The sequence below is a fragment of the Macrosteles quadrilineatus genome, unplaced genomic scaffold (genome assembly GCF_028750875.1).
Source record: "Macrosteles quadrilineatus isolate MER2022 unplaced genomic scaffold, UCM_ALF_1.0 Scaffold_4__1_contigs__length_99947679, whole genome shotgun sequence".
NCBI classification, from domain to species: Eukaryota; Metazoa; Arthropoda; class Insecta; order Hemiptera; family Cicadellidae; genus Macrosteles; species Macrosteles quadrilineatus.
The window spans coordinates 16,193,099-16,208,722 of NW_026542597.1; the positions used below are offsets into that span (position 1 = coordinate 16,193,099).

The 15,624-nt window shown below is 33.8% G+C and overlaps 1 protein-coding gene across 7 annotated transcripts in view; it reads left to right on the forward strand.

The window, feature by feature from the left end:
* LOC128993297 (TLD domain-containing protein 2-like) overlaps positions 1 to 15,624 on the forward strand; it is a 456,668-nt gene that overhangs the window by 380,988 nt on the left and 60,056 nt on the right. For 6 of the 7 annotated variants that reach the window (XM_054417094.1, XM_054417091.1, XM_054417095.1 and 3 more), the window contains 3 exons: positions 1,349 to 1,511; positions 2,008 to 2,212; positions 3,191 to 3,271. In XM_054417094.1, coding sequence (XP_054273069.1) covers positions 1,349 to 1,511; positions 2,008 to 2,212; positions 3,191 to 3,271 — 449 coding nt within the window. The remainder of the gene's footprint in view (positions 1 to 1,348; positions 1,512 to 2,007; positions 2,213 to 3,190; positions 3,272 to 15,624) is intronic. The other variant, XM_054417093.1, reaches the window with a different exon arrangement.

Genomic DNA, 15,624 nt, shown 5'->3' on the forward strand with positions numbered 1-15,624 from the left:
CTAAATGTTGAGCACGGAGTATAGTGTCCAAGTCAATGGTTTAACGTACAGTTAAATGCAGCAACTACTGCATGTGTGGACATACATACACTAACACGTATGTTTTTGTTGATTCCTCCCTCAGTACATGCCCCACTATTTCCGCAACTAGAAGTGTTGGGTACGTTCACAGTTCACACACTAACTACTGTGCTTCCTGTTAAAACTTGGTTTGCCAATCAGTTGACTAAGTTATTTAATGTTTGTCTCAATATAAAAATAAGTTTACATTTTTCTTAAAGGTTTAACTAATAATTTAATTTCTTATGTTGTATGGGAAGTCGGCAAAATTTTGGATTCTAAGTGTTCACTTTTTCTGGTGTTGTATACAATTTTATAAAAAGTCAAGTTAATTTATAAAGTTAGTTTATAAAGTATAGAGTAATTGTTGTAGTAGGCCTATCTTAAATTGTACAAAATCACTTGAAATGTTTGCGGTCCTAATTAATGTGACTTCTTCAAAAGCAATTCAATTTTCTTAGTACACTTAATTATTATTTTACTTAATTGCAATCCATACATAACAATAGTAAGAAAAACTGCTACTATTCTTCTTATAGTTTTTCGAATTTAATATTATTCTTGAAGCTTATTTAAATTACCAGGAGCCTACTGAGAATGAAATTTATTTTGTAATTAGCTTCAGATAAATTTTATTTAAATAATTATTGTTCAAAATTTTGTTTCACCCTGTTTATTTATTTTCAAAAACTGACATGACAGTTTAAATGCAAGCATGTTTCCTGCATGATAGCTGCTGTGCACATTTAAGAGTAATCATTATTCATATATAGTATTTGGCTAGTTTTGTTAATCTTTAAAAAATGTTAGAGTGTTGGGTTAGAAAAAATCCTATTTTTAATTTTTTTTTAATGTTCCTATTATAAATATTGACAACCTATAAAACTTGTAATACAATTATACAAATTAACTCTTCTCTTGCTAAACGTTTTTGTAAAGATGGAGATTGGTTTACTATAAATTCAAAAAAATATCAGTTATAGTTACTTTTGTAAATATAAGTTTAAATGTATTTCTGACTGGATACCTGATTAGCTTGGTTCTATTAACAGTGGTTCAGATCCAGTTTTTTGTTTAATCGTTCAAAATACATAAAAGATGATTTACCTCTAGTCCTCTAGTAGTCGAAATAATAGTAGTTACAAGTTTCAGAATATAAACTCAAAACTAAAATATCCGTGTTAAAACTAATTCATACATTGATACATTAACTGATTTAATATATAAGTTTTTTGGATCTAAAGAGTTTGAAGGGAATTTTGTTGACCGGTGAATGTTGTGTTGGCAGAACTGATACCTCGGCCAGCGCAGTCATGTGATGACCCTCCACTTTACCTGAGGCTGCGGATGGGCAAACCAAAGGACAAGAAAATACCAAAGAGCACCCCAATCATGTCCTACGGCAAGAAGAAGATGAGGCCTGAATATTGGTTCAGTGTGCCGCGAGAACGGTGAGGGAACAAGTCAGATGTTTAAGTGATTTTATAGGTTAGGTTTCTCAGGAGAATTAAACGAATTGGTACTTTATTTACAGATTGTCAAGCTTTTGTGCAGTATCAGCGCAAAAAGAAAACTCTTTGACAAATTGGCAAAATCAATCGTCAGAAAAATGAATTTGACTATTAGGCCTATGTATCATATTTGTATTCTTCAGGTTTTAAGTGAATTACTTTTTTATGAGAGTTTGGTGCCAATATATCCCTATAAGAGGGTTTCTATTGTAAGAGTCCTGTCAATTATGTCCTTATCTTATTAGTTGGTGAAATAGAAATAGGGATAAACTATGAGAAGATGTAAAGTGACTTGTAAAGTGACTTATTGAATGGTTTGACACGCTTATCTAATACGATAATAAACTTGGAAAATTGTTGTCGTTCTCTTGGAACTTGTAATAAAATCACAAAACATCAACGTCATAAGATTGTATATCAACCTATTATTTCGCAGGGTGGACGACTTGTACCGGTTCCTAATGGTGTGGGTGCCTCAGTTGTACGGAGATCTGGACGAGACTACAGTGGCCGACAGAGGCTACGAGCTGGTTGACTCTGACACGGAATTGTGGGAAACGGAGGACGCTACGGCGCGACAGGACGGACGACGAGGCAGCGACGACGACGACATCGCGGACCTCACACGCGAGAGTTGGGAGGTAAGAGACTGCGTTGTTACTGGTGGTGGGGTTAGTTGAGTGCTTGGTTGTCCAACATTGCGAAGTTGTTGGAGAAAGTTAATTTGTGGTACGGACGGTGTGAATATTGAGGGAAGATAACTTACTGCTTGGTGTTTGAAGACTACTACTACTTGGCGTTTATAAAAGTAATGCTATGTGAGCTTTTACTATAAAGTAGTCCAAGTGATCAACAAATTTTGCTGAATGCCACTGAGCTAGTGCCAAATGAATGACAGTGAAATTCTTATCGGAGGACATGTTTAACGCTGGAAAATATGGACGGATACTAAAAATATTTAAATCCAGCAAATATTTCTAAAAAGTGTTGTCAGTTGTCTTAACTTTCCTTTTATTTTGCTAGTTAAGATTTTTTTCTAAGGTGGGTATATTTATTTTACTGCAGCACTTAAGTATTGATAATTAAATTTCTCAACTCTTTTCTCTACTTAATAAATATTTTCTCCTAACTTCATTAATACACAAATTATTAGATTTTTTTATCAGGTTTTAAAATCTATTAACAAAAAAAATATGGTTGTACCACCAAGTATTTCTTGTGTTGTATAGAATGAAGGTATTTTTAAGGCTGAAATACATTCTGAAGATTTAATTGTATATAATTAGTTGTTACAAGAGGTTCATGATGACACCAGAAATAATGTTGTTTATATCTTAAACTGCTAAGAATGTTTGCTATGAAATCTTTTCTACTAATTTAGTTGGTTGAATAGTGATACTTATTTTATGGCTAAAGAATGTTGTTAGATAAATCATAAACATTTTCTTTCTCAGTACAACAAACTTTGTACAAAAACCTTTTGGTTGTAGCCGAGAATTTCCTGAGTTATCATGGAACCACTATTTTTGGTACTATACAAAGTGAGAATGTTTTTACCTGTAGGGACTTTAGGGTAGTTTTCGGTTGTGCGGTTGGCAGTACCTATTGTGTTATTGTAGGTTCTCAAGGCGCCGTACTGTAAGCTCTACACTATATTGAAGACCCAGGCAACAATGGGTTCCACTGAAACAGGCGATGAGGTGGGGCTCTAATCTTCTTTTGGCCTTTATTCCCGCAAAGTTTTGTGTTTTGACCTAAAATTAAAAGGCGTTATTTTGATTTTGTAAATAAGTTGTTAGCATTTTTATGTTAAACTAGATATTAAGGAATAAAAGTTGTAAATAGAAAAAAATATTTATACAATTCCTGCATCACTACTAATTTTATGTGTATTAAGAAAACATGCCCATTTTCATTTTACCACTGCAGACAGTTAAGTTTTTCATTCAAATTAGAATAAATATTACATCAAAACAATTAAACTTTGACATTTAATTTGAGCTCTAATCTGCATTTATAGAGTTTTTGTGAAAAGGTGAAACTAAACTAACTCACTGTTACAAAACAAGTCTTAAATAACTACATTGGATTCTCCAATCATTAATAAACCAATAGCAATAGCAAGAAAATACACAGATAGTAATATGAGGTTTCCAGTATGTAACTAGGAATAAAATATGAAATCAATGGTATTTCAAAATTACACTTATTATCGAGGTTCCACTTAATTGTGGACCAACAAAAAAATCTAAACCCACTGATAGCCTGCACCCATTTTAATCAACATCAAAACAGAAACAAAATTTCATTGGTATAGTAGTTTTGTTTTCATAATCTTTGAACTATTTATTTTCCAACAAGTTAATAATAATTATAATTAGAATATAAATATAATCATTTTAGTTCAAAACTGTTTTTATATTAAAAGGAACAAAGGCCAAAGAAGTAGAGCTTGGTTGATTGTTGTGAGGCTTTAGACCCCCTAGAAGGTGGCCCATTTCGATCAATAAGAAAATACATGCTCAACACAAATAAATAACTTTTAAATTTTTAAAATTATTATTTCGTCAAAAGTTGATCAATTGTTTAATACACATTCAGTTTCTGTTGATATTACTAATTTAATTATAATTTGTACACAAGTTCAGGGATAATTTAACAGTCTTTTACTATCCTTAATAATACCAAAATTAAATTGAAAAATTTTTAACAAGTAAAACGGTGGGCCACCAATTAGTGTAGTATAGCACTGTCATGAAACTTTCGTCTGAAAAATGCCTTCCCTAGGAACAAACGTGTTACGTACTAAATTGTTGAACTTGTGATGAAATTATTTCAAAACCAATGCAATGAGCAGAAAATTGTTTTTTATTTAGACTTCACAGTCGTTATTACCAGATTTATACACTTGGTTTTTAGTGGTATTTGTCAAGGAATGTTTTACGATCATAGAACACGATTATAGTTTTCCCATGACCATTGGTAGACGTTCAATATTTTACAACAATCGCGGAAAAGAATGATGTCTCTGTATCGCGGTTAAATAAACAAAAATTTTGCCGCAATGGGAGACGGTAAAGATCTCCACATGACCATGGCAAATAGTCACTGTATTACTGCGATAACATTTGTCATCGGTAAGCGATGGCACGGTCGGATCAAGCAACTATTCGGACCAGCCGAGGTCGGACTTATCCGGTTCTAAAATACGGGGTTCTACTGTATTTCAACAAACTCTCCTTGTAATAAATGTTTCCCCACGATATTTACTTAGCTTGTTCCTTTTCCGTTTGGAGATTCATTGTATTTCAAGTTCTTAATGCCACCTTAAATATGGAGTTTAATGAAATATTCTTAAAAACTTAACCAGCCTAAAAATTGGTAATACTTTTGATTAAGGCTACATAAATGTCCAAAACATTAAAAAAGTACGTGGACACGTTTGTTCCTGCCGTCGTGTTGGCACTTGTAGCTGTACAGCACCTGATTGTTATGTAGCACTGGATGTTCCGATGTTGGTACCCCTGACCCTCTAGACTTTTAGTCTCTGTTGGATGTTCTGTTTTAGAGGTCTTTGTCTGATGTTAGTTAGGTTTTAGAGTTGCATGGATGTTTTAATCGTTTCAGACGGATTCGTAAGTGGATAGTTTGGTTGGAAAAAACTATTAGAAATGTGTGTTAGAAATTAGTATCTAGAATTAACAAATATTATCAATCCTACTTGAACTACGTTTAAGGTAAAATCTTTGAAACATGAATCGTTGGTTTTGACCTTTGGATTGTAAATGTGTAAGTTATTGTGGAGTTACAACATCATCTGATCTCGGCGTTTTAACAGATATCCTTTAGTTAAATTACATCTTTTGCAGCTGCCTAGATATTCAAATAAAATCTTATATTAAAATGATATTGCCTACAATATGAATTATAAAGTGATACAATGACTTCTCTAATTTTGAAGGGAATGAAAAACAGAAACGAAGAAAATACAGTAGACTTTATTTTGTTTGATTACAACTTTTGATGGTTGATGGCTCAAACATCCGTCTGCATTTGACTGGGGTGACGTTTCGTATAGAAAAGTAAACAAACAAGTCAACACTAGTACAACTTGCTCATCTAGTACATGCACATTTTACTGCTGTAATTACAATTTTATGTACACAAATCTGTATATTTAAACTTTGAATCATTTCATTCTAATATTGAAAATTTTACTTTTCAAACTTTTTTAGTACGGACAAGACTTTATCCATAACAAGAAGAAGTCTACCAACGCAGTGTATAGTTTTGGATATTATTGTGAGATCTATCACGTCTAAGCTTGAGTATGATTTAGAGATAGGAAACACGGTTACTTTAATAATAGTAAGGATCGTTCTTTAGCTTTTCGGTTACAAGTGAAATAATACTATTATTTTTGTCACCTATCACTTCCTTGTCTAGAACATTTAAGCCGGTTTGTTGTTGATAGGAACACACAATCAAAGTTTACTTGCTCAAACTGACAGGTCAGACGACGTTCCAAAAATAATCATATTACCAATGTACTTTATTATTTCGTGATCCTCGGCGTTATTAGAAAGACACGATCAGAGTCATTTTACTTGCTCAAACTAACAGGTCAGACGACGTAGCAAAAATAATCATATTACCAAGGTACTATATTATTTCGTGCTGCTCGACGTGTATAGAAAGACATGATCAGCGTTATTTTACTCGCTCGTTCTAACAGTTCAAACGAGGTAAAAAAAATAATTGTATACTCAGTAAACTATTACTGAGGTACTGTTATTTCATGATGCTCGCTGTTAATAGGAAGACTTGATTAGTGGGACTTGATTATTTCATTTGTTTGTTTAAACTTTAAACTTTATGACGTTACTAAAATAATAGGGCATTCTGAATAATCTATTACCAGGGTTGACACCCTCAGCGTGAACACCCACCCTCAGCGTGAACACCCACCCTCAGCGTGAACACCCACCCTCAGCGTGAACACCCACCCTCAGCGTGAACACCCACCCTCAGCGTGAACACCCACCCTCAGCGTGAACACCCACCCTCAGCGTGAATTAACCTGTACAAGACTATTATCCACCATTTTTCACATCTTATCTCAACAGTCACCCAGTCCTGCGTTTGTGTGTCAACTTAAGAATGTCATGAAGTTATCTCTTTGTTATAATAATATGAATAGCAAAATAGAATGTGTTTTTTGTGGTTGTAGTTTTGAACTTTAGAACAAGATAAACATGTTTGATTACTGGTGTGTATCCTCAAAAAGATCTGCTGGTTCTGACCTCCTTGCTTCAAAAGCGTATAGTTTTCTCCACATTACTGATGGTGTTTATAAAATAAAAACAATACGTTTCCAACTATTTGTTGCATAGTTGAAATAAATCTATGTATAAAATTAAGTCCATGTGTCAGGTCCTGGGTGTGTGTCCTAGTGGTTAGCGTCTAGGGCTCCAGTGCGGAAAAGACCAGTTAAATCCTTGGCATTCCAACAAAATTTACTTGACTTAATGACTTTACCGCTTTCCCCTCAAAAGTGTTTAATTTTAATGCTTCAAAATGCAACAGGCTTCGATACAAAAAATTTTTTCTATTAATATCCCAAAATTAAATTATGCCTTTTACTTTATAATGGATTCCAAACCTGATCAAGTTCATTTAAGCTACTGTGCTGAAATGCATGAAGTGGTGACAAAATCTAAGTACTTAAAGACCAACCGGATTGTGTGTTTTTTTAAACCTTCTTGGGAATTTGAAATTGAAATTGGTATGTTCCCAATGGTATTTGTGCCACACTTGTGTGTGCAATCTAGTTGTAAGAATAAAGGACGACTCAATTTGACCGCTGATCACACACTAAATGGATTGCTAATTATAATGGACAATACATAAAAATAAAAATAAAGCAATGATGAAGACCATGTAGTTACAATGACGCAAACGCTAATTGTTTACATTACTAGAAGCAAAATCTTCGACAGTACGGAGTCTCTGCTTTTGATTAAAAACGTATCAATCATAAGTTAAGACATCCTATTTTACACTTCAAACGTTGAGATCAGCTTACAGTAGAACCTCTAAGCCTCCCCCCTCCCCCCGCACCTCCTCTCGGGTCCGGGAGTGTAACGGTTAAGCGAAAAGACGGATAATCAGAAATTCTGTACAAGTGAATAATACTTATTTATATTTAAATTACTTATATACAAGAGTAATACTGAACAGTTATATGTGTGTTGTACTTGTTCAATGTTCGTAAAATAAAATAACATTTACTATAGCGGGGTGAAGATAACAGAGAGAGTGATGGTTAAAATATAGATTTTCAATCGAAGTTCTGCTTTATTACTATAGATGTGTGTGTGGGCCAAGATGTAGCTTGTGACACAAATGCAAGATGGAACTTGTTGGTACTCACTCATTAATCACTTCTTTATAACTACCTACCTTGTACACAGACAAATGCATTAGGCCTTACAGCTATAGTGTTGTAATAAAAAGACTTAAAATGTTAATACTGTACAACTTTTGGCGGTGTATTGTGAATTTCTTTCTATCGAGTTGAGTAAGGTGTAGGTTGAGAGGTTTTGTGGAGTGATAATCTCATTCTGAAACCACAGAGATGGTAGCAAGGATACGTTCAAGGGGGGGAGAGAAAGAGTGAGTGGGGGGGAATGTAGTCAGATGGACACTCACTTCTCCCTGATCAAGGCTATAGACACAGCATCATGAGAAACAGGTCTACAACTTTGTGAGGAAGGATAATTGAATTGAAAAATTTCTTAAACTTGTCTCCGTTTTGAAATAAAACCTAAACTTCTCTTCAAATCTTAACGATGTTATTTTCTTTTTGGGTTATAAATCTGTATAACATTCATTCATTGAAAGTAAAAATGTATTTCAATATTTGGATATTTACAAAGTATTGATTTGGCAAGTTAAATCAATAATCATGGAAATAAACCTGCTTTTGTTTAATGAAGATTTATCATCCATGTAGAAAAGCTGGAGACATATTTTTGGTATGTTGTGTGTTTCTACTTTGTTGTTATTGTTTCAGGTTATTTTTCTTTTGTTGCTTTTTTGTAAGGGATATGATAGGTCCAAACCCGGGTCTTGTTACTGTTTAACCTTGACCTTTATTTAGGTAGCATTATATTAGTTAAATGCCAAATGAAAAATGGCATCTTAGGATTGACCCAATAACCTTCAGATATGAAGGCAAGTAATAACTCAGCCACCCTAGCAGTTTTGTCTTATGTCTAATAATGCATCAATGTGATGAGGTCTTTAATTTACTAAGTATGTTAGTTATTTATTCCCTTATTTATTTTGTTATTTCGTTGTGTTTGTTAAAAATCTATAATAATTCTTTGTTTACACAATTGAGTTGTATTTTAATCAAAATGTAGTTTTTTCCAATCCAGTGTAGTTGTCGTAAGATTCCTGTGTCAATGATGAAATTTAACTAGTTTAGCTGTCTGATCAGGAGTTTATATGCTATCTCAAAAGATATAAAACTAATTTGAACTTATGACGACCCTTGAAATATATAAATGAAGCTTAGTACCTTCAGCTTGTGAAGGTAATACAACTTGGAACCGGTTTCTTTCTAGGTGGGTAGGAACAGCTTTTTCGGAAACTTACTGTGCTTTTGTTTTGGTTTTGCGGTGAGTCTATGTAGGAATATTCCAAGTTGAGAACCGGTCCGGAGATCACTGATCCCCTCCCTCTCACTACATAGTCTGCCAAAACATTCAATGGGGTTTGCATCTCTTGGACGTGCTGGAATATATTTCCATCATGACTTTTCTTCAGGTAACAGTTAATAGTGTTTATTTTTATCTAATAAACAGAAAACTAGTCAGCATCAGCTTGTGTTACGTTTAAATTGATTTTGAAACCTTATTTATCCTGGACTAAATATTGTTGGTTTTTTTTTTTCATTTAGTGTTTTTTTCATCAAAAGTTCTTTAACTAATTGTTGTATAGTAGTTATGTTTTTACAGTTTTGAAACATTTTTCAAGACAGTTTTTAAGCCTTGTAAAACAATATCATAGCAGTTGTAATATACAACCTCAATGCTGTTAATTTTGACCTTAATTTTCTCAAATAAAACTCCATCAGTAGGAATTTAAAATGGCTAGGCCTACCAACAATAAATACGTACAATGGCAATGGTAACAAATACACAAAACGTCAAAACTGAGCCACAAAAACTTAATTGATTTAATTTGGGTAAACTTATTTGGGGGTCTGTTTTAATTTTTTTAATTGATAGTTGATCACTGTTCTTACGTTATTTTATCACTGTTTGATTTTTTTTATGTAGGTTACCGTATATAGAATATAAAATATTCCCATGGTTCAGTTTCAAACAGGCCAAACCTTGCTGACTTTTCTCAGGAATTGGCAACTTTGTGATAATTAGACAAGCACAACTTCTTAGCTATCCACTACTGAGTAAAGGTGGTGGAGTAAAGGTACCAGAAAAAGTGGTTTAGTTGTTTATAGATCGAAAAAAATTAATATTGCTCATTTTAGGCATTGTTTCATTGGTTTTGTGGTTGTTCAATCATTGAAAATTAAACGTAATTCTGGCGATTTTGTCACTACTTCATAATTTTCAGCCCAGTATGTTACCTATCAGATTTTTTTACCACTTCATGATTTTCAGCTTATGAATGTTATCGATCGTTTGGCCATTCTACTTAGATTTTGAAACCACTTCATGAATTAAAGAACTGTAGGTTACCTACCAGGTTTTGTCACTATATCATGATTTTCAGCTCAAGAAGCTAACCGGTTGGTCTTTAAGTACTTAGATTTTGTCACCACTTTATGATTTATAGAACTGTAGGTTACCTGTCAGATTTTGCCACCACTTCATGCATTTCAGCACAGTAGGTTACCTATCACATTTTGTCACCATTTCATGATTATCAGCTCATAAACGTTACCGGTTGGTCATCATTCTACTTAGATTGTGTCACCACTTCATGATTTTCAGCTCATAAATGTTACCGGTTGGTCAATCTACTTAGATTGTGACACCACCTTATGATTTTCAGCTCATAAATGTTACCGATTGGTCATTCTACTTAGATTGTGTCACCACTTAATGATTTTCAGCTCATAAATGTTACCGGTTGGTCATTCTACTTAGATTGTGTCACCACTTCATTATTTTCAGCTCATAAATGTTACCGGTTGGTCATTCTACTTAGATTGTGTCACCACTTCATGATTTTCAGCACATGTAGGTTACCGGATAGCAGATTGTATGTTCCCATGCATGTTGTGGTGATCAGGATCAGTCTGTGATGTAGTGGGTTTGTAATTACCATAGTGTCCTGTTATTACCCCTTCCCCAGCCACTCTTCTCTCTTGACCCCTCTTCCCTCTCCCTCTCTCTCTCTCTACCATTGCCTCTACCAGGTCCAGTCTCTCTTATCAGTTGTGTTCTTTAACTCTCCTGTGATTGTTGTGGTTTTGTTGTGTTGATTTGTGTTAATTTTCATACATATTTCTTAAGTTCCTTCAGTTACATGTGTTTTGGATTTTAGTTGGTCTATAATCATTTATAATTATTTTGTTATTAATGATAATTTTCTATGAAACTTTTCCATTTTGATCGGGTTTCGATAAATATCCTATTATTTTATTTGATGCATTTTTGTTTTGTTGTTTGAATATCTTATTTAAAAAACAGTATGTTACAAATACATCTTTGCTTTAGTAATATTTGTTGTCATACACAACTCTGTCTAATTCAGTCAAATAATGTCGTACTCTCGTACTATCGGCTTAAGTGTTTTCCCCTTTTCACAATATGTACAGGATTTCTATTCACCCTTAAACAATTTTTTTAAAACCCGAAATCAAAGTTATATTGTCAGAAGCTATAATAATGTTGAGCTACATCATGTTATGTTTATTTTTGGGATCTTCAGGTTAAACGGCCACTGACAAAGTTGAAAAATAATACAGTAGGGAAGTTTCAACAAGATCTTAGAGAGGATTTCCTAAGATTTTATGTTTACAGAGTAGTTTTTATAACTCAGGCAAATGTAATTATATGTGCTTCGCTTTGATGCTAATCATGCTAAAAATTCAATTGAAACTATATAGCCAAAAGCAAGGGATGCTTTGTGAAAAAATTCTGTATAACTACTACATTGAGTTAAGTGCTCAACTCTTGAATGTCAGTTATATTATGAATTGGTATAGGCCTATAGTTATCTTTAACTATACTCAGTAACAAGACACAGGTACAATTTCATAATAACCTGCAATAACTTACATTCCTTTGGATTTCGTCAAAGACATTGTGAAACTGTACTGTCGAGTCTCAAGGTTAGGATTGTTTTTTGCATTATTAAAACCATATAATTTGATGACGTTCAGGAAAGTCCAGCTGTAGTGTCCTTTAAGTTCACTTAGTTCCCATTACAGTGACTGAGCTAAAAGGCAGAGTGACTTCTGGTTCTGTAGGGATCGGCTTACAGAATTGTTCACATTAGGATAATAGTCTTGTAACTTGAGGAATTTCAATGACTGCTCCTTTTTGCTGTAAATGTCTGACGTATTGTTAAAAGTCCCACAAATAAGTATGGACTGCTTAGTGTTACAGTGCTTGCCTAGTAATTAATTAATTGGTTGATACGATTCGATCCTGAGAAAAGTTGACAACTTTTTTGATGGTTCGAAACTGGACCCAGCTGACCTTGATCATTCTGGGCTTTCAATAAATGATCCTGACTAATGAAACAGCTTATCTTAGTTAGTAACAATCTTAACAACCTAACAACAACAACAACAACAACAATCTTAGTTAGTTAGCCACAAGGCATCACACTCCATTTTACACCCATCCTTCACTCATATTTGCGTTAATATATGGACATAGGTGGCGTCTCCATCTCAAACAAATATGAATAATACGATTATATATTTACATCAGTGTTCAGCGCTTATAGGATAAGGCAGAGCTCATGGTGCTAGAAAATGCCTTCAAATAAAAAGACTCCAGGTCGATTTTTACAGTATTGATTCCTCACCCAGATCCAATTATTCTTTTTCTATCAAATAATGGTGTTCTCTAACAAAATGGTTGGCATTAGATAGTAACAATACTGGGGTTAGGTCCGTTCTCTTAAAAAATATGTTAAAATGCCTATAGCGTAGAAAAACAAAAAACTAACTTGAAAATAAACTAATATACATTGCCAACACAACCCTAACAACAGTGTAATATATACTGTATATGAAACCTAAAGTTGACTTCATTGGTTTTATTTCCTAAACTCTTCAATAGGGCAGGCTTGTGAAGGTATTGTTTAACCTTTGTTGCAGCATTACAGTTGTGTTATATTGTTGCAACATTGTTTCTTGTTGCACTGACAATCTGTGTGATTTCATGAACGCTTTAATTGGCTTTGTTGTTCACCTACCTTATCAGATTCACCTTTTCTACAGCAGTGTAAGCCTATATAGGTAGTCATTAGTCATGTGCCCCTGATTCATTAATATTGATGAATTAGTATCTGTCGATAGCTTGATAGGCTAACTAACCCATTTGAAGCTATGTCAACAAAGTAGTCGTAATTAAGTTAGTTTTTGATCATTCCAACTACTCAACACCTTTTAATACCAATCTAATGTGTATCACTCAATGATCATAGTTATGAACAACTTGGGATATCTCCAGTTATTTATTTTATATGCTAGGAAAAAAAGAAGTTCATCACCTTAACGTGATGTTTGTCATTTTCTTATAATGTTCAAGTAAGATTACTTTTTGCTACTTTATGTTTTTTTTTTTGTATTTTACATTTTACGGGTAAAATTCAAACCCTGATCTTAACCCTATCTAACGTAAACTTTTGTTTGTAAGCATCATTAATTGATAGCCCAGAAACTGGTATCTGGGTTAGGAATCTACCACAGCTAGGATTGAACCAGCCAACTTTAGATTTAAAGGTGTGCACCATACTATAACCACTTGGCTACATAGACTTTTAAGTCCTTCTATTAAAAATACAGACAAATATAATCAGTTGTTGGAATCAGATCCAGAGAGCTAACTATGTTCGGAATTTGAATTTAATAACACAATAGGAACGCGATATTAAAAGTTGATGTTACGTTTCCTCTACAATGTTAATTCAATTTCTAGTAGGAAAGGTTACACTGAAACCTTTTTCCCTTTATCCATGATGTTAGTTCCTTGAATTCCGCGAAGGAAAGTCCAGTGAGTTCAGTTGTTTACCTGTGCTTTTTCTCTCAGGTCATGAAACATTAAACCACTTTTATCTTTATTGCCAACTGTGTAAATAAAAATTAAGCAAAAAAAACAGACTTAGTTAGCCAAGTAATCATATTTTCTGGCTAAATTCACCCAGTTGATCAATAAAAGAGAAAAGTTTTATTGTTTTTTTTTCTTTTTCCTTGTAAAAGTTTCTTGTCAATCTACTGTTATACAAGTGTAACAAGTATAGAAAGAATTCTTAAAGTTAAATGAGACAATTTAGTTGAGAATTTATGTAGGTTTACTTTTTAACCAAAATATAGATCAAAGGGTAGCAATTGCTGAGAATCGCTAGAAGTTTTAGGCCACATCAGTTTTTGTATAGACTATGAATAACCATTTTCAAAAAACCAAGTCTATCGTATAATATTATCGATTTTCACGATTTCGCACTTACAAATAAAATTATGTTCAATCAATCTAACACTACACTTTCAAACACATCCATCACACCATCACTCACAACACTGACAGCTATTGGTCTAAATCACAACAGCCTCCGCACAGATCTTCAGCCGTCAGCTAGACAATCTGCGCGGCTGATTGGAAAAGCACCACAATCAATAACTCTGTCTATTACAGTATTGTTCCGCTAATGATCCGAGGAGGCCAATTTGACCGCGACAATAACAATAATAACAACTAACAAGCTATTGTCCCTTACACGAGGCGATTAGGTTTTATTGAATAGCAAACATAGCAAACACGCTTACTTCATCTAGGTCAGGGGTGTACATTGTAGAGCGATGTTTGTGAAGTTATAGTGTGTTGGGAAAGTTGGCAATAGCACCTCTGGAAGCAGGTGGGTTAGGGGGATTCTTTAGAGGTTTTTTTAAATTATTTTGTTAGATTTACCTTTGTTGTTGCCAGAGTTATTTAGGTATGATATTTGTGTCACCCTATGCATTTCTTCACCTCGTGTGGCATCATCGGAGGTCTTCTTGAATTCATCTTCTTTAACATTACGGTAAAGTCTAGACACGATCACTAGTATCGCGGTCGACTCAATTGAACAACATGGCAACGGACACGTGGTAGAGTCACGGGCTGTCTTTCTTCCTCCGTTTCATTTCTTGGACTGGGAGTGTTGGCGTTTGGGCCGTTTGACTGTTAAGGGTATTTTGGACTTCCTGGGTTTATGATCGGGCAGGTTCTTTGTTTGATCTCTGTAGGTTTTCTGTAGGGGCTGATTTGTTGCTGTGTTTCCAGTTTTGTCTATTTCAATGTTGTATATTAATTTGTAAATTGTAAAGCTGGTGTAGTCTTCTTTTTTGTTTCTGAGGGTAAATCGAATATATTTCAAGTTCTTGATACTGGGATGGCAAAAAATAGTTTTCTTTTGTTTCATCCAAACACAACAAAATAAGTTTATTTTATTTTGTTATCTACGTGAATTGCATTTTTTTCTTTTTTTTACGTAAGTGAATGATGTATTCCTGGTCTCTCAGTGGTTAATAGAAATTTAGCTCCCTCCTTTCAAGGAAAACTAGAGCACGGACAGAATTTAACTCTGAATTACAATAATATCCACATCACTCTCAATAGTTATTCAGCAGCTAGATAGGCTTTACGTGTTAAGGAAGCTCATTACTAAACATTGTGATGTAGTAAAACATTGAAAATAATTATTTCTGTAGTTAAAAGGTATTGAAGAAACGCATTACTAATCTTTCTTTAGCGGTTTTTTAAATAACTTATTCCATTACATTTATAACCAACTGAAAACC